The sequence below is a fragment of the Amblyomma mixtum genome, chromosome 2, assembly GCF_055824585.1.
Source record: "Amblyomma mixtum isolate Tamu chromosome 2, ASM5582458v1, whole genome shotgun sequence".
NCBI classification, from domain to species: Eukaryota; Metazoa; Arthropoda; class Arachnida; order Ixodida; family Ixodidae; genus Amblyomma; species Amblyomma mixtum.
In genome coordinates, this window is record NC_143013.1 from 312,513,013 (window position 1) to 312,530,809 (window position 17,797).

Here is a 17,797-nt window from a genome sequence, read left to right on the forward strand (position 1 = left end):
ATATCAGCTTCGCTGGCCACTTCACGAGAGCACCCGCATGAGATGAGTCATTTCGACTCACGGCTACCACGGGGTCAGCTGCTTGTTACAACTTATAACTCATCTGGACTCACTCATCTCGACTCACACATTTCGCTTCACGACTCATCTGTACTGACTCATTTCGACCCTTGAATCATTTGGCCGCACTCACTCAATTCACGACTCATTTGGGCTCACTCACTCGTTTCCACTGAAGACATACATGGACTGACTGATGCGCCCAAGTGATATGTCCCCAAGCCGACGACAAGGGACGCCCGCCTCTCGTACAGAGGCATGGTGGAACTCAGTCAAAGCTTCCGACACATTCCCACGTGGTTCATTACCGCATCCGCGTAACCTAGCAATGGAAAAGGGGCAGAACGTAATCTTCCTCGCTTCCGCGGAATCCTCTTCTGCGGTTTCCCACAGACGTCGCCAAGCTGCCACGGCCTCAGGCGTCCTTAGAAGAGGCAGTAAATCTTTTCTCTGCTCCGCTGTCAGCAAACCAGGAAGAAAAAAAAAATTAGCTAAACTAGGCAATGGCCCAATTAAGCAATCGGCGTGAGCCGGTGGCTTGGCGGCGGCTTATTCGCACCGACGCTTCCTACACTCTCGCTCCAGCGTGGTCGTCCTACCTCGAACATCGTCCGAGATGGCAGTTCTGGAAGTTGAAGGTTCGCCTTTAACGCGTTGACGGCGCTGCCGCTCTCGCTCCAGCGGGGTCTTCGTCGACCACCATTTCTCGCTCGGCGGAGAGCACAAATGGGTCTTGTCGACGGCGAGCCTCGCGATCGTCCTTCGCTAGCAATGAAGCACGGCAGCTACTGCGCCATCCGCGCGGGCTGGTTTTTCGATATGTTATTTTGTTTCTGCGGCAGCCTGCAGAGGAACTCTTGACTGAGCTCCCTCCCACCGAGCACTTCGCTTCAGAGATGCAGTCGCTCGTGGGGAGAAACACAGAACCGACTAGACCAGCTCACGGGGTCTATGGGCTGCGCACGCTTGAGATTCAGGTCTTTCTATTTCTGTTTCCGCAACCCTTCATTTCCACCTCTTCCTTGTCTTCTTTCTCCCTTGGTCTCTCTCCTGTCTCTCTTGACCAGTGTTTTTTATCTCTTCTTTCAACCACTCTGTCGGCAAGAGCTTCCCTTCATTTCCTCCCCATATTTCTTCCCTTCTTTCTTCCACTGCCGCCCCTCCATTCGTTCTCATCTTTCTGTCCTGGCAGCTGCTGTCAGGGACCTTGCACGGACTTGATCCACGCGACGGCTCGGGGTGTGCTCCGAATAACGGCTCACGCCATAAAAAAAACTAAGCGCCCACCACCGTCGCGAAAACACAGACCATGATATGGGCCTGAGCCTGGACTCACGTTTCAGATCATGATCTGAATGAAAATCCGCGCTCATTCACAGCTCAAATATTGATCTGATTGTGAGTCCGCACTCACTCACGACTTAGATCATGATCTGAATGTGAACCCGAGTAAGCCCGAGTGAGTCGACTTATGAGCTTGACCGCCAACATATGGCAGGATGCCGTTTTTTTTAACAGAACCTGCGATGGGCAGTTATACGAACACGAGTCCTGTTCTTAGCACTGGCCGGCCTCTCTGTCCTCTGTAAATAAACTTCTCTATCTCTGCTCTGGGTTCTGGCGAGGCAGGGTACTATATAGGAAGAGTTTTACTGCTTAGTCCCCGATGGAACGCACCGCGCTGGGAATTCTGGTTATTTTTGTCCGCCCTCCCCCAAGGAGCTAGAATTTATTTGTTTAAGTTTGATGGGAAGTCATGCAATGGTCTGTGACTGCTTTCGCCTCACGGGCGGCTGCTAACACAAAGATGCGAGAAAGGCAACGGCCACTGGCCGCCTACCGAGGAGCTCGGTGCTCGCGCAGAACGTCTCGTTGAGGAATCCTCGGAACGGGTAGTCGGTAGGTGTGCAGCCGCAGTGGCTCCTTGTCTCGTTACGAACGCAGTCGGCGAAGCACGTCTGCGAAGCGCCACCAGGGAAGACTCATCTATACCGAAAGAGTCCAGAATTGTTTTTGAGCGCAAAAGCACGAGGACAGTCTAAGTTAGACTAAATTTAAACACCACGCCAAAGTCACATTTGTCAGGTCACAGTCAATCTTTGCGGTTGCGCACCTGATTCTTCCACGCTATGACAGAATTGCATCCTGTCATCCACGTCTTTCAGCGTTCTTTCATCATTTTTGTTCTCCTTTTCCATTTACATCTCCCTTTTCTCTTCCCTATCGAAAAGTAGGCATATGGGACACTCTTCTCGTTAATATGCCTGCCTTCTTTTCTCTCTCTCTGCACTCTCATGAGGAACATTGACAAACGCACCCCGATGGAGGTTTTCTGACTGAGCGCTGCTGAAGAGGGTGTGGACTTTCTATTGATGCTCAGTTGCCCACACGTATGCGTATGCACGACCTGTGCTACCTGTCAGCTCGGCCGCACTTATTTGTTGTTCATTCTGTGTTTTTTTTTGATGACTGAAATCCTTTCCATTTTCTTATCCCTCAGCTAAAAGACAACGCCCCCTCTTCCCATAATTTGTCACCGCCTCTTTGCGCTTGAGGAGCGAGCATATACTGGTCATAGTTTCGGCTTCCACGCTAAACCACCGCGGGCTAGGCATTGACAAATTCCCCTGTAGGGATCTCTTTGAGGCTGCCCAAGTTATCTTTACATGCTCAAGAGTAGACAAAAGCAGCAATTTGTAGCCCAGTGCAACTCCTTCAGTTCAGGGTTAGCCGGGGATGGTCTGTTCGTTGTTATACCTGGTAAGACGAGTTAAGTGCGCTTCATCGGCCTCTTTGCAGGTTTTATAGTGCAGCGCAGACTACCACTGTTGCAAAGAGGCTACGAAATCCACATTATTGATTTATTTATTTATTTATTTATTTATTTATTTATTTGAAAACAATCATTCATTTTACGTCCATCGAGATTAATAGCGGCACACACATAGCTTTAAGCGTGCATATTAACCCTGACATAATAAAATATTTCTCACTCGTTCATTTTAAGCGGAAGGGTGCACGCCATTTTTTTCCTCAAATAGGCCGCACGCGTAGGCGCCCCCCCCCCCCCCCTCCCTCTGTCACTAACATATGTGCTTACTTCCTGCGTGTGATAGGCCGGGTAATGGGCCAGCTTGTCCAGCTTCGCATAATCGACGCAGTTGGTGTCATATGGAAACTCCAGCCTCTTGAGCATCCTCTGCAAAAATGAATGAATGAATGAATGCATGAATGAATGAATGAATGAATGAATGAATGAATGAATGAATGAATGAATGAATGAATGAATGAATGAATGAATGAAATTAACTCTAACAAGAAGAATTATAATCTAGTTTTCGTTAAAGTTTCGAGGTGTCAACTTGAAACTTTTTACCCAATTCATCCTTACCTGGCTTTGCCTGCGTTGGGTGCAAAAAGCTCGAAAAAAAGAAAAGATCGCTCGCAAGATACAAAGGTAAAATCGTTAGCCAGGAGGAGAAAAACTATTGATCCTTTGCGTCAGAACAATCATCGCTTGGTTCAGCACTTTCACCGTTGGAAGGGTCAGGAAGAAAGTTTGGGGGAGGGTATAAAGGAAAGCAAAGGCGCATGTGTAATTCTTTCATGCGTAGTGGTGGGCACCAGAACCGCGCCTGAATGTACAACACTAGGAAAGCTACCCTTTTCAATGCAGATTCTCATAACTTCTTCGCTTCCTACAAAACTCTGCATCTTCTCTCTTCTTGTTTCGATTAGGTGCACTAAATGAAAGATGGCCTTTGCGTTCAGTTTTCATAAGGCCTCTCAACAACTCGGGTGGCCGCTCCTTCGACGCCACTATTAAGCCCATCAACAGAGAAACAACTACTGCGAAAAAGAGGGACGTTACTGGCAAATTCTACCTTTTTACCTGAAGAGTCATGTGGTCTTGTCCGCTGAAGAGCTACACTATTTGTAGTGAAACCTTCCGTCACTCGTTATTTTGACCGTAGCTCTTTTTCTTTATCGACATTATTTATTCTCGAATTTCAATTGCGTTCCTTGTGAAAGCAACTTTTGTTACTTCTGCGTCTTCTCCTCGAGTGCACGTTGACACATTCCCCTGTCCCACTCCTGGGCGTTATCTTTGCCGCATTGCTTTGAAGCTTTGCGTCCTTGCAGCTCTCCGTGCAACGCACTCGGTTTCCTCCTGACGCGCAGGCAACAAGCGCAGCGGCATAGCGCCGTCACAGCTGCCCGAAAAAGTGGGTCAGCGAGCATCGGCCGCTCTTATGGGAATCGCTCGGGTTGAGCAACCAGGCTTATCTGTCCTTCGCGTCCATGTACCGCCTCACGAGGAACTGCTGAACCGATAGCGACAAATCAGATTCCCGCTGCTCACGTCTCTCGGCGATGGAAAGGAATGGTGGCGCCATCTTTCGAGCAGCAAGCGAAGCGTTAGCGCGTATCAGAATTTATGGTCAGCTACACTAGAGCGGGTGTTCGCCTATTTTGCGAGGCCTTGTTCGATAAGGCTATCCCGCACCAGCCCAGCATAAATCTCCTGTCAGCTCTGCGCTTTTGGCATCAAAAAGATGCAAATGCAGCACAAAGATGAGGAAGGGTTATATAATATTTATTTCAATATGCTGGAATTGCAAAATATACAAAATATTACTGAGCAGTACTTTTTATTTTCATGGGTCACTTCGGTATATTGGAAGGCAGTCCCTGCGCCGCTGAGGCACCATTGTAACAACGCGCTTCCGAAGGAATTTTCATTCTCTCTAAACCGTAGAAAATATACGACAAATCTTCCCCAAGTAACCCGGCAAGTAAACAGTTCTTGGAATGCAAGATAACGGGTCCTCGGCCGCCAGTATCGTAAAAAAAAACCGGCATGGGCGCAACACTGAACTGTAAACAATGACGGGACAGTCCCGACAGTGTAAAGGTATGAGGCACATTTGGCGCTCCCCTTAGATGACCGGGGGGAGGGCAACGCACACCCACCCTGTCTGTGGGCATGCCTAAGCTTAAACCGATACACCAGGATAAAAGCGCATCTTCCTCGCAACCGGAACACTGAGACCGCTTCAAGATACTGGACACGTTATCTGTACATTATACACTGTTTTGCTTACGTTCAAAGGTCTCGGGGTTCATACGCATTTGCATATCCCAGACCTGAGCTGGGGAGGTCTCCTTTCAAAAGCTACACGATCGATCACATACGTGGAAGAACAATACGAATTATAACCCACCGATCTGGTGTTCTATTCGAGTGTGGGTATAAAGCGCAAGCCTCCGCTCCAGTGAGGGAAATGTATCCTTGACTTGGGAGGGTTGCGTTTGCCGTGGCTGTCCCGAGGAGGCAGCACCTGTCGCGAGCGTAGCGGTCGATCGGCTCACCTGCTGCAGGCTGTACTCGTAGCTTCCCGAAGGCCGCAGCAGCAGCGTGTGCTTGGTGGCGGCGCTGATGCTGTCCACGTGGTGGAATGTCATGTCCATCTCGTAGCGGGACAGAGCCGGGGACCCAGTGGGGTACCAGAGCACTATCATGCTCATCTCTGCACGAGGGCAAAAGCAGCCGCAGGCAACGATGAAACGCACGGTACAGCTCCAAGGGATAATTGAAATGAGGCAGTATGAGTAGAAAGACCTAATTGCTCACCTGCTCCCCTTCGTAAGTGCTTTCCACAATGGCGGTGCCCTGTTTCGAACGTTTGCGCGCGAAGCTGCCAAAGTGACTGAGTTTCGGGGGACGATATGTTCCGGCTTAAGGATATATGACGCGATAGTGTCAATTCCCATATATGAGGAATTGGTCGGTCTCTACTTTACATTCATAGATCCCTGGGAGTCCTCATACCACTCCTGGCACAGTGGTGCTGCGGTTCAGCGATGCGCCACTGCTCTGCGATGGCAGGTGCTGCCATCGGCGGAGCTTGTGAGACCCAGATTGCTCTTCCTGCGAGCAGTCATCAGGGATTTTTATAATAGGGTGACGCTATCGGTTAGGGGCACAGGGGAATAGCGGGGGGGGGGGGGGCAGTGGGCAGGCGCAGGTCAGTAACCGGAGGGAGGGGCACTGGCCCCCCGCTCTCCCCCTATGCCCCTAACCGATAGCGTCACCCTATTCTAAATGTCTTTATTAATTAACTGCCACCTGCCACGGTGGGCAGTTTCCTCACAATCCTGTGGGAAGGTTGTGTTGACGCCACAAAGTCAACTGACCTAAGATGATGTGACAAGGTCACGTGACCGGCCGATTTTTCGACCATGGCGGGTCGCGTGAGGCCGAGCGGAATCTTGTGCCCCAGGTTGGCCATAGGGTGGCTGCCGTGGATGGATAGGGAGGCCACCTGGGCCGCCCTACTCCGAGAGATTTTTCGCTCACAACGCCGACGACGACGCCGGATTTCTGCACAACGGGAGCCATAACTTTGTCGCGTTAAATATTTTTATACATGGAAGAAAGCGAAAGAACGGCAGCAGGCTGTACCTAACCGAGTGACCTGTGGTGGGTGCGATTTGCCTGGAAATGTTGAAGCAGGGGCGGAGTAATTGATGAATAATGGAGGGGGGGGGGGGGGGGTCCATTTGAATCACGTATTTTTTGAACTTTTATCGCTGAAAAAATGCAGTTCACCCCGATTTTCCTGCGTAAAATTTGTCGCTTGGGAATAGGGTGTAGGGGCGACCACCCTTGCCTCCTCCCACCCTCTCAACCGTAAATCTTTCCCAGTGTTGAATCTGTGTTAATTAAGCCGTGGTCCAGCGGTTTGGGGTGTCTACTCTTCCTGCGCCCTTCGCCTTCGTGCTCGTACCATGTTTCATCGTATCAAAGACGACTATAACTGCCCCAGCTGTGTGCTCTTTGCCGCTGACGCGCGTGAGTGCAGTACAGCCGCAGCTGCTTTCTTTGCGAGAAAACAAGCTCTTGTTCGCGCCATTATAAGAGCGTGATGGAAAGATGTAAGACTTGTTGCAGGCTTGTCATCCGTGAGAGTTGCTGCTGCCGTTGTAGTACTCCTCAAGCGAAAGCTGTCGCGACATCTGATAGCCAGTATATTATCCTGGCCTATCTGAGAGTGGGGTCTTTGAAAAGTGCGCCTTGTGCAGGTTATGCCGTACAAGTGGACGGGGCGCACGCATGTCTTGAAGTGGATATTCTCGTGGAATTACATCATCGCATGTTTCATCTTCAGGAGCGATTAGCGCTCCACAGTGCACTTATCAAGGCGTGTCTCACGAGCAGTAGGCTTGCCGTAGGCCTTCGTATTAATCGGTGCTTACAGGCAAATATTTATCCTAATGCAGCGTTTTACAGCAGCCTGCTTTAAACAGAGCTGCACAACAACAACAACAACAACAACAACAACAACAACAACAACAACAACAACAACAACAACAACAACAAAAAACTTGAGAGGACACTTAAGCTCCGCTTTAAGGGTATGACGCGATAGCTTTAATGGGTTAATGCCCATATATGCAGAATTGGTCCCTCGGAATTGTAACCGGAATTGGAATTCTCGACTTTACATTCATAGATCCCTGGGAGTCTCCATGCAGCGGGTGCAGCGGCGAAGCGAGGTGCCACTGCCGTGAGATGTCAGGTGCTGCCACCGGTGGGGATTGTGTGCTCTTCCCGAGCTACCAACTGCTCCCTCCCACGGCGGGCAGTTTGCTCACAATCTGGTGGGCAAATTAGGATGACGACACAAGGTCACATCACCTAGGTGGCCCACCTAGGTTGCCGGAGTGGCCGGTTGCTCCGGCTGCGAGGCTTCAACTGGTCGGCAACGCCAACGCCGGACAAGTTTTTCAGACATGCTGGTACTAAGGCTGTCGCATCGGAAAATAGTAATTCAGCATTGTGTTGTTAACTACATATATGCAAACGCGCGCCGTCAGGGCAAGCTTAGGGCGCTTATCAAAACTTGTGGTGTAGTTATTCGCGCCTGGAGCCATTTACACTGCGACGCGGCCCTACTGTGTTGCTTCTTGGGCACACCGCTTTATAGGACTCCGGAATAATGTTCTTGCCGCGCGCGAGCATTTTGTGCAATGACGAAGGTGAGCGTCCCCCTGTGTTCTGACTTCTTTCACGTTAATGGAGCGGTCAATACATGGTCTGTTCTGAAAGTAGTAGGACTGATTTTTTTATTCAAGAGAATACTACAAACGATTACCATTTTTCAAGGTAGCACCCTTCCGAACCTACACGCTGCTGCCTATGAGTTTTACATTTTTTGTACGCCTCCAGGAACGCCTGGACCGGAATGCTGTTTAGCTCCCTCGTCACGGCCTTTTGAACCACCTCTACCGATCCGTGATGTTTCCCCTCGAGCGTCGATTTTATTCTCGGGAATAGAAAAAAGTCTGGCGGGGCCAAGTCGAGGGTGTAGGGGGGCTGAGGCAGCGTTGCCGCCTTGTGCTGGGCAAAAAATCGGGGTCCTCATTCACATGATGAAGAAGATCCTACCGGTTGGCCTTTTCCTCCTCTGACAACACTCCCGGTACCAACTTCGCGCACGCTTTCCTCATGGATAAGTTTTCTGTCACGATCTCAAAAACGTGGGTTTGAGGAATACTGAAGTCATAAGCAATTCTCTGATACTTATTTTACGATCACTGTTAAGTAAATTTTTCACTCGCTACACATTTTCGTTGGTCTTGCTTGTCGAAGGGCGTCTGGAGCGGTTGTCTTCCTCCACTCTTTCCTTACCTTCTCGGAACAGCTTGTGCCACTCAAAAAACATCTGATCTACCCATGGAAGCGTCACCGTAGGCCTCCTTAATCATATTGTGAGTCTCTTTGCCCATTTTACTAAGATTTACTCAAAATTTGATCGCGTATCGTTGATCGAGCAAACGCTCGACTATTCTGCGTGACGAGACGTTTCGACAGGGGTTCACAGTACAAGCGACCTCCTCTCTTCAGCGGCCGAGAGCCTACTGCCGATTTTCCCCAGCATTCCCAATATCCCCCTTCAACGCTCCTGCACGCGCAGACCACCTCTCGTCCGCCCGTTCGCCCAGGAAAAAACCAGTCCTACTACTTTCAGAACAGACCCTGTATGTATACTGATTGGCAACACGCAAAGCATCAACTCTAACCACGGCTTTCACGGCTTTAGCAGACTAGGTAATTTTATTTGCAGATATAAAATGAACATTGCAACTGCATCAAGGCTAGAACCTACGACACAAAGACTCCGGACACAGGGTGTACCATAAAGCCCACACTATCGTAAATCTAGCTTTTTTGGACATCACTTTTAATTGTTGTGCGACCGTAGAATATTGTAAGATACTGTTACGAACAAACTGATCAGAATGACCTAATCTTCTGATGATGAGCAAATTCTTACTTTTAAAGTTAGTCCTCCACTCGCGCCGAGTAATTAAGATTGCTATAAAAAACCAGCAGGATACGTTTTTGATAATAATTAGCAGAAAACATCTGGTGTCCTGAGAAGGGATCCGCTGATATATTGATTTTATGGTGCATACTAACGATATGCGAAAAAACTTCGTTCGTAAACAGCTTATTATTGAAAAAAATGCACTTGTCCAGACTTTCCGGATATGAATGCAACTCTCTAAACTTTTTCAGCGCTAGCTCTGTTAGCCTAGCTCCTCCAGTTTCGTCTCCTCGTCGTCGTCGTCCCGTCCCCAAGTCCCATACCTGCTAGCATAAGAAGGCTCACAGCAAAAAGACGGGCAACTGTATACACATGTACAAAGCTGCCTGCTCGTGAACGCTGCCACTTTACCCTGGCCTGCTTCCTCCGGCAAAGGTCAGCTTGGGCAACCGATGCCACCGGACGCATAAGCCGGACCATGGTGCAGGGTGTACATTTCCCCCTGCCGCAAATCTGCCCAGTAATTCATAGGCTTCTGCGGCTACCTGCGTTCGTTCAATGGCGTGGTAAATTAGCAGTTCTGCGCGGAGTCATCACTGCGTGAACCATCCGCGGATCAGCGCGTACCAATCGTACCTTGTTGGTCAGCGGCTGAATTTTTTTTTTTAATCTGAATGTTGTGTTTTTCAGGGCTATCATTTTGAGGAAGTTAGGCCCAGGAGGGAAAACTTGACTGCATCTTGCCTCTCTCAGAGGCGAGATGCAGTCTCTGCATCTCAGAGGAGCTCGAAAGCTTGCAGGTAGACGGCTACTCACCGTAGGTGAGGGGATCCTCCTTGAAGTTGGCCAAGCTGTTGCTGCCTCTCCAGTCAAAGGTGTAGCACATGTAGTACGGAAGCCTGGAGAACGACTGCACTAAATGCCTGCATGGGAAAGGGAATTGAGCGCACATGAGGCTTTTGTAACCGCCAGCGCGTGACCCTGCTCCTATTATCTCTCTCCGTTTCACTGCAAGGGCACTGGACTCTAAGTTTCATTGATGTTCCCCATGTCAGAGAAGTACACAGAGATAGACAATGTGCGTGACCGATATGTGCATGACATGCTTTTTAAAGTTGCGTACGCAAGAACTGCATGTTATCAAAAATTTCGTATCAAAATTGTGACGCAGCCGTTCGTCGTACGCCTTTGCGGGTGGTGCCATACGATTTCTCGTTGCGTATAGCATACACCTCTTAGTGAGGTTGGAGGCTAGCTCATGACAGGTATTCGAACCGAGTGTCAGAGTGCTTTACTTGGACCTTTGTGGATTCCGTGCTTGTGGAATCAGCATTTGGAGGAGTGTCTTCGTTTCCTTTCTCAGTGCTCAACCTGAGTCGAGGTCGAACGCTCACGATGTCACGCTAAGGCTTTCGCATTCACAGCACGTAAGCAGTGTTAAGAGGCCTCTGAATTTTTTCGTCTGCCGCTTTAGTGCTGTACTGCCAAGTCCTAAAGGGGGACAGGACCTCTGTCAAACTTGCGAGCTTTAGTCCTGTCTCCTTTTCCATTTTAGAGAAAATGAAAGTTTGCTTGCTTGCTTGCTTTATTGATTGATTGATTGATTGATTGACTGATTGATTGATTGATTGATTGATTGATTGATTGATTGATTGATTGATTGGTTGGTTGATTGATTGATTGATTGATTGATTGCTTGATGCTGGAATGCTGGCACTTTTGTATGCCCAATTCCGCAGTCTCATAAACGACATGCGTTGTCTATTCATTACATTAAGCCACATTCAAATAACAAAAAGGAACATTGTTATGGGGGATTTAACTCATATACATAACAAAAAAGCAAAAGCAAACAAGATGACATATATCCATTCTGTGTGTAACGTATCCAGATATAATAAACACATACTCATACGTACGATCGCATTGTTCCTGCGACAAGTAATGATCTCATTATGGGAAAATAGAAGCAGGAACAGGTGATCTCACTGCTTGGCGAAGCCGCTGGGAAATATGGACATGCCGGGATTCTCCATGACCACCTGCAAAATGGCGTCGCTGTCCATGGCCACCTCTCCCAGGTTGCCGGCCGTGTCGAGGAAGCGCAGCAGGCGCTGCTTGTCCTCCTGCAAACAGAACGAGGCGAGTGCAGGAGCTTGTCAGTGAAGCCATCGCAGTTTAATATAAAGTAAAACTTCCAACCATTTCTTCGTTCCCCACCTCGCGGAAGCGACAACGCTAGTTGCACCGCCGCCGCGTCCCACCTGGGTCACAGGGCCACGGAGAGACACACGTGGACCGACCACGTGTACACTACGTGCGTATCGTGGCCCTCTAGAGGGCACCCGGGTACGAGTTGAGTACAAAGCATTCTCATCGACCAGTAGCTGAGCGCGGCAGTTTTGGGTTACAACATACGACGACGATGGAGGCGATATGCCAGTCAGCTCGGTTATACTGAGATTGCGAAGCACCTTGAAAATCCCGAAGTGGCCATCATTTACCTTCTTTCTTCCACCACGGCGTGCCTCGTGACCCACTGCGCACCAATGGCACATTGGACTTAAAAGTCACATCTGATCTGAAAGTCCAGTGTGGTTCACAGACACCAAGGGGATTAGTAAAAACCAAAATGGAGCTGCGCTACGTTTAACAGCCGGTATTAGTCCCTGATGCAAAGTGGTGAGAAATACATTAAATATCACCTATTGCAGACAGCAAACGCATGCTCTAGACGAGGCGTTGATCACACGCACGTGTTTAAAACCCATGTTTATAAGCAGGAAACATTGAGAAATTTCACGGACGGTGGAAGTCATGATTCAGCTAACCGTCACGTCAGTTCCAAACCAATGTCAGATAACCTTTCACTGGTAAGGTGTATTAAATAAACAAGGAGACGGTATAACATAAATTTAGGAATCGTACTTTTCGGTTCAGACCGAAATAAACAAAACGCAAAAAGTACGCCTTACTCAGTTTAAGAACTTTGGTTCTAACAGAAAAAGGTGAGTATTTCCCAACAGCATATAGGACACTGACACGCAACCGTGCATGGAAGTATCATGTTATAGCTACCGCGGCGAGTAGCGGTAGTTCCATCGCTACCATCAACACGCAGACCACGTGATGCCTCACCCTTCCCAACCTAACGACAACCTAATGATGTGTAAACCAATTCTTACTGAGAAGCAAACTTTGAATCGTTTTTTTTTCTGCCAGCTGTGTGACTTGACTAGAGTTACTTTTTTGATGACGACGACAATTCCTTCTGGAAGCACAGCTCGAAATACTACCATTTCTGCGTTAATTACTGGTTAATAAACTGTTCATGCTAACAAAAACGCCTAGACAGACTCTAAGCCCCTTTTGACCACATAGCCTTAAATCAACAAACAAGTCAGCAATTTATTAGTGGAAAATAATATTCGCAGGAAACAAAATTTACTTGCGGTCTGAAGCAAACACCGAAAAGTCCTCTGAAGTTTAAAAAAAAAATAAAAATCGAAGGTCCAAAAAGTGAAAACCCAAAGCATAATCTGTTGAAGAAGATTGCGACACGTTTCAATCTGAAGAGAGAGAGAGAGAGAGAGAGAGTGTGTGTGTGTGTGTGTGTGTGTGTGTGTGTGTGTGTGTGTGTGTGTGTGTGTGTGTGTGTGTGTGTGTGTGTGTGTGTGTGTGTGCGTGTGTGTGTGTGTGTGTGTGTGTGTGCGTGCGCGTGTGTGTGTGTGCGTGTGCGTGCGTGCGTGTGCGTGCGTGCGTGCAGCCCATTTGTAATTCAATCGTAATAACACACTAATTGAAGGGGGAAGATTTATCTCCTCAATAATTTTGTTTTTGGCCGAACACAAAATACCTTAGAAGTCCGTCGCAAAGGCTGCGGTCCTATAAAAAAAATTACATTACTACGTATTGTCCGGAGCCTCCCTTCTGAATTAGAACCTTCCCAAAATATAATTTCCGACTTGAAACTCGAAAAGCGATCTTGCCCCTGTCCTTGCCACAGGCTAAGCAATGCCACCAACGGTTCATGAGGTCAGAGCAAACAAAAGTTTCTCATAAATTAGCAGTAGCCACGACAAGTGTATCAAGGCATTAATAAGACGGCCAGCTAACGCTTAATAAAATAGCAGACAGTCTGCCAAGATTGGAAGAATGGCCATGAAACAGCCCCTCACATTTAGCCGCAGTGTGTTAAACGCCTCTTGCGTTTCCTCATCTGACTGATCTTAGATATGATAGAAAAGGCACGTATAAGTTTAGTACGCCTATTTCTCATTGTGCGAATCATTGCCTCATGAATACGTATCTTACGATATTGTATAGGCACCTGGAGCGAAAAGATTAACAAAAGTAAGAAGAGTTGTAGGAATTTCGAGGTAGTCGTCCGTCTGCAGAGTTCAGCGGTGGTTCTACCATAGAGCTGGCTGCACTCCACACGATTGCCACCAATGTTTTCTTTTCTCGGCGCTCGACAAAATTCGTTTCGAAAACAACCACTTGGAATATTGCGTGGTATAAAACGAGCTTGAAGTGCCTGAGAACGGAGCCGCGACAAAGCAGTTTGGAAAAAGATGAATGCCTGGTTCTGTTGATTAAGTGCAGGCCCGTAGGTGCTCTTCTAAGCATTGTCAGAAAGCGCAGATCGTTTCACTCTCGTCTGAGCGATGCAATTCTGTCGTAAACGGAATTTCCTGCCAGCGAACTGGCGCCTTTGTGCGCTAGTGTGTGTGCGGGCTTAGGGGGGGTTCGTGCGTTAAAAACGCTGTGAATAAAAGTAAAGTTCGATGCTTCCTCTCTTCAACTGCATTTCCGCCTCAAGTAATGACGATATTGATGCTTTCAGTTGCTCGCGACGCGCCTTACTTCGTAAAGAGCGCACTGTATAGAGAGCAAAAGCAACCTCGACTAACATGTTTTTCGAGCCTCAACTCCAGCCCGAAGCAGGAGTGGCTCCCGCCAAGTTCAGTCGTGGAAAAAAAGAACATCAGCACGGCAGTGTAGTACGCAAGCGACAGAAAGAAACTAGAAAGAAGATTCAGGTTATGAGCGCTAATGGCTTGGCTAGTTTTCAATTACGACTCGCGATGCTCGGATTTTTATGTCACTAGACGAGTCAGATCATTGTTGGCTCTTAGTAAGGCGAAGTCCTTGCTTTGTCTCAGTGGGGGCTCATTCACTACACCACGATAGCATGTCCGGCCCATTTTCTTTAGGGGAAGACGACACCGAGCCATCGAACGACTGGGTTTACTTGTGTGGCTTCGCCGTTAAATATAGAAAACCCAAAGGAGCCTTTGTTTCTTGCCCTGTACGCGCGGACAGTACTTCTCTGGTTTGTGTTTTGTGTTCACTATTCGTGCTTTTCAGTCTTTGTAATCACGCTATATTTCTTTCTTTGAGTGAAGGGGGGGGGGGGGGGGGGGGGCACGCCATCAACTAAATAATTTCGAATGAACAGCTCATAAAAATGGGCAGAACCAGGAATGATTCGGGCTAAAAGAAGAAATCGCACGGTTGCGAAATGATGAAAAATACGGGAAAAGTATCGGGCAGTTATACATCGTTCGGCGTGGAACTCAGCTCGATGAGCAGATTGTGCTTCTTGCTCCCGGAGTCTTTCTCTGGATCGCCTGCAGCTCGATTTCCAAGAGCGAGTCAATTCTGCGCAAATTCCGACGGGGGTCATATTTTTTGAGTGCGATGGACGGTTTGATTATAACAGCGCTGCGAATGCCCCGAGGAAAAATGACTGGCTCCCAATTTACCCGGTCCCATCTACGTTTTATGGCTGCCGACGTCATCAATTTCCCTTCCCTCTCGCGCAGACGATACGTTTCGGCGGGAGGCTTGTTATACCGCGAGGGGAACTTTTCATTTCTCGCTTTCCTTCTTCACCGCCTTAAGCTCTTACTCGGCTGTAAAATAAATAAAAGAAAGGAGGGAAATGGGAGGAAACACTGGGTCCTGCAAGTTGCTGTCTTTTGCTAAAATAAGCGATATTCTTCTACAAGCTGCTCATGCGTTAGGGAGTGATAAATGAGGGAGAATGTAGGAAGAAAGCCGATTTCGCAGCGACCTCTACAGCCCCAGGTTTTTTTTTTTTTTAAGCGTCTTTGTCGGACCTCTTTCTTTGTAGAATCTCAAGTTCCTCCTTATACTAGGTGATTCTGTGCCAACATACTCACCGCGCAATGTGATATAACGCTCTTAGTCAACATAACATAATGGCTGTTGTATTTCCTTTTAAAATTCCTCGCCACTGACTGCTCCTCCGTTCGACCGGCTTCCTACGCCATCTTCATCCGGAATATTTTTGTCATTGCTCGCTCTTGTTGCATCCTCATCGCCGTTAACATCAGCAGTGAGATTACATCCACTGCAGGACAAAGGCTTTTTTCTCTTTTCTATTGCTCAGTCACCCTTCGCTTTACCCTTCGTCAGTCGCAGCCACTCTACCCAAGCAAACGTTCATGTACAACCATGGTAAAATATCTGCCCTCGTTGACTGTACATTTATTTTAAAATGCCATGCGGTTCCTATATATATATATATATATATATATATATATATATATATATATATATATATATATATATGGACTCCGCACGTATCATTTCAGATATATGTGGAATCCAGAAACAGAAACACGGCAGCATTTCTGACCATTTCGTTCACTTAGTGATGCCTTTCCACAGATTTCAAGAACTCGCTTACAGACGGCTTTCAAACAAGCAAAAGGAGACATTGCGTTAACAACGTCTGGTTCAGCAATGGGCGTGCACCATTAGCTCGTGCCTTGCACCATGAGCTCGTGCCTTGCATCTAAATACCTTTACTTTCTCTCGTCGTATACGCCGTTGGGCGCGGAAGATCCGTTGCTTCAGTGCGTTCATCCACGCTTTCCGCCTGAATTCCAGTGAACAAGCGCGCATGTTGGAGCCAACATTCAAGAATCCAGACTCCAACACTTGCAGAGTAATGGCGATGACAGCTTGGCAAATAAATTATTTCCGTACTCCGCACTAGACGCCGTACTCAGCACGTGCCACCGCTAGTCTTTTCAAGAACACCAATTCGACGTCAGTAGATTCGTACAATAAACGTTACGGTTTTGGGACCAAAACAAAACGATCCAAGCAGCATTTCCTTTCATACAGCTCGATTTCGGGCCCTGTTTTTCAACGCGATGCGCACCCTTCAGATGGCCGCAAAGGCAAGCCAATTTACGAATCACGCCTCGGCGCGAGCATTTTGACCCTGATGTACAGTGATCCAGTTGTTTAGAATGTTGATTTCTATGTGATACACGTTTCGCATAGTAAAATCATGCAGAGAGACTGACCTCGAAGATGTGCGTTCATGTGCTTCCCAAGAGAAGAATTTTTTCTCACCTCGCTGTCAGTGTAGTTGCAGAACTCGGGTTGGCGAGCGCATAGCTTTTCCTTGCTGATCCTGAAAGGAAAGCGCAAAAAAAAAAGACCAATGAGATTAATGCGGAGGCATGTACGAGTTAACATTAGTGTTCCGCCCGGACAGAGCAGTCACTGCCGCTGACAGGTTCAGTCCATGCTAGCGGGTGGCGGGATCCAGTCCGTCAATCACCGTGTGGAACGCCATATCCCCGCTCCACTCTTCCGATCCAAACCAGCAGTCACAGTGGCACATGTCGTGTCATCTCTCCTCTCTCCCTTTGTCTTCATTCTCCTCTTTCACTCTCCCTGGAAGAGGATTTCCCTCTCTCCACTTTGCCACCTGCCAACCGAGGCTTGGGACGGATGGGCAGACGGTCGGACAGATTTCGCCAGCATGGGAGTGCTAATGCTGACATATTAAAAAAAAAAAAAAGCACCTCGGACATTGAAAAAAAAAATTGGTTTTCGATGAAAGGAAATGGCGCAGTAACTGTCTCACTTCATGCTGGACACCTCAACAGCGCCGTGAGAGAAGGAAGGAAGGCGGGAGTGAAAGAAGAAAAACAGAAAAAGAGGCGCTGTAGCGAAGGGCTCGGGAATAATTTCGACACCTGGGGTTCTTTAACTCGCACTGACATCGCATAGCACACGGGCGCCCTTTGCGTTTCCCCTTACACAATTTTTTCTATACACTGTCTATAGACTTCTTTCTATAAAGTCTAAAGACTCTATAGACTAATCCTAGAGAACAGTCTCTGGGTAATATAAATGCTATAGACAATCTATAGATAATCTATAGACAATGTATAGATTAATGGGTGTACAGTTTTAGTACACTTTTGTCTATAGACGATGTATAGACTATGAGTGAACAAAAAGAAATATCTATACGAAGGCAACAGAATCTATAAGAAGTCTATACGCTGCCTACAGACCATTTTTTATCCTCCATGGAAACACGGCCTTTGTTGACAGATCTGTACAGC

General features: G+C 47.8%; 1 protein-coding gene across 1 annotated transcript in view; it reads right to left on the minus strand.

Annotated features, from left to right (window-relative positions):
• The window catches only part of LOC149364998 (uncharacterized), a 104,932-nt gene that overhangs the window by 74,953 nt on the left and 12,182 nt on the right, over nucleotides 1-17,797 (minus strand). Inside the window, exons 3-8 of the mRNA XM_089570229.1 lie at nucleotides 16,791-16,851; nucleotides 11,385-11,521; nucleotides 10,212-10,318; nucleotides 5,434-5,591; nucleotides 3,161-3,259; nucleotides 1,901-2,018 (exon numbers count right to left, since the gene is read on the minus strand). Coding sequence (XP_089426355.1) covers nucleotides 1,901-2,018; nucleotides 3,161-3,259; nucleotides 5,434-5,591; nucleotides 10,212-10,318; nucleotides 11,385-11,521; nucleotides 16,791-16,851 — 680 coding nt within the window. The remainder of the gene's footprint in view (nucleotides 1-1,900; nucleotides 2,019-3,160; nucleotides 3,260-5,433; nucleotides 5,592-10,211; nucleotides 10,319-11,384; nucleotides 11,522-16,790; nucleotides 16,852-17,797) is intronic.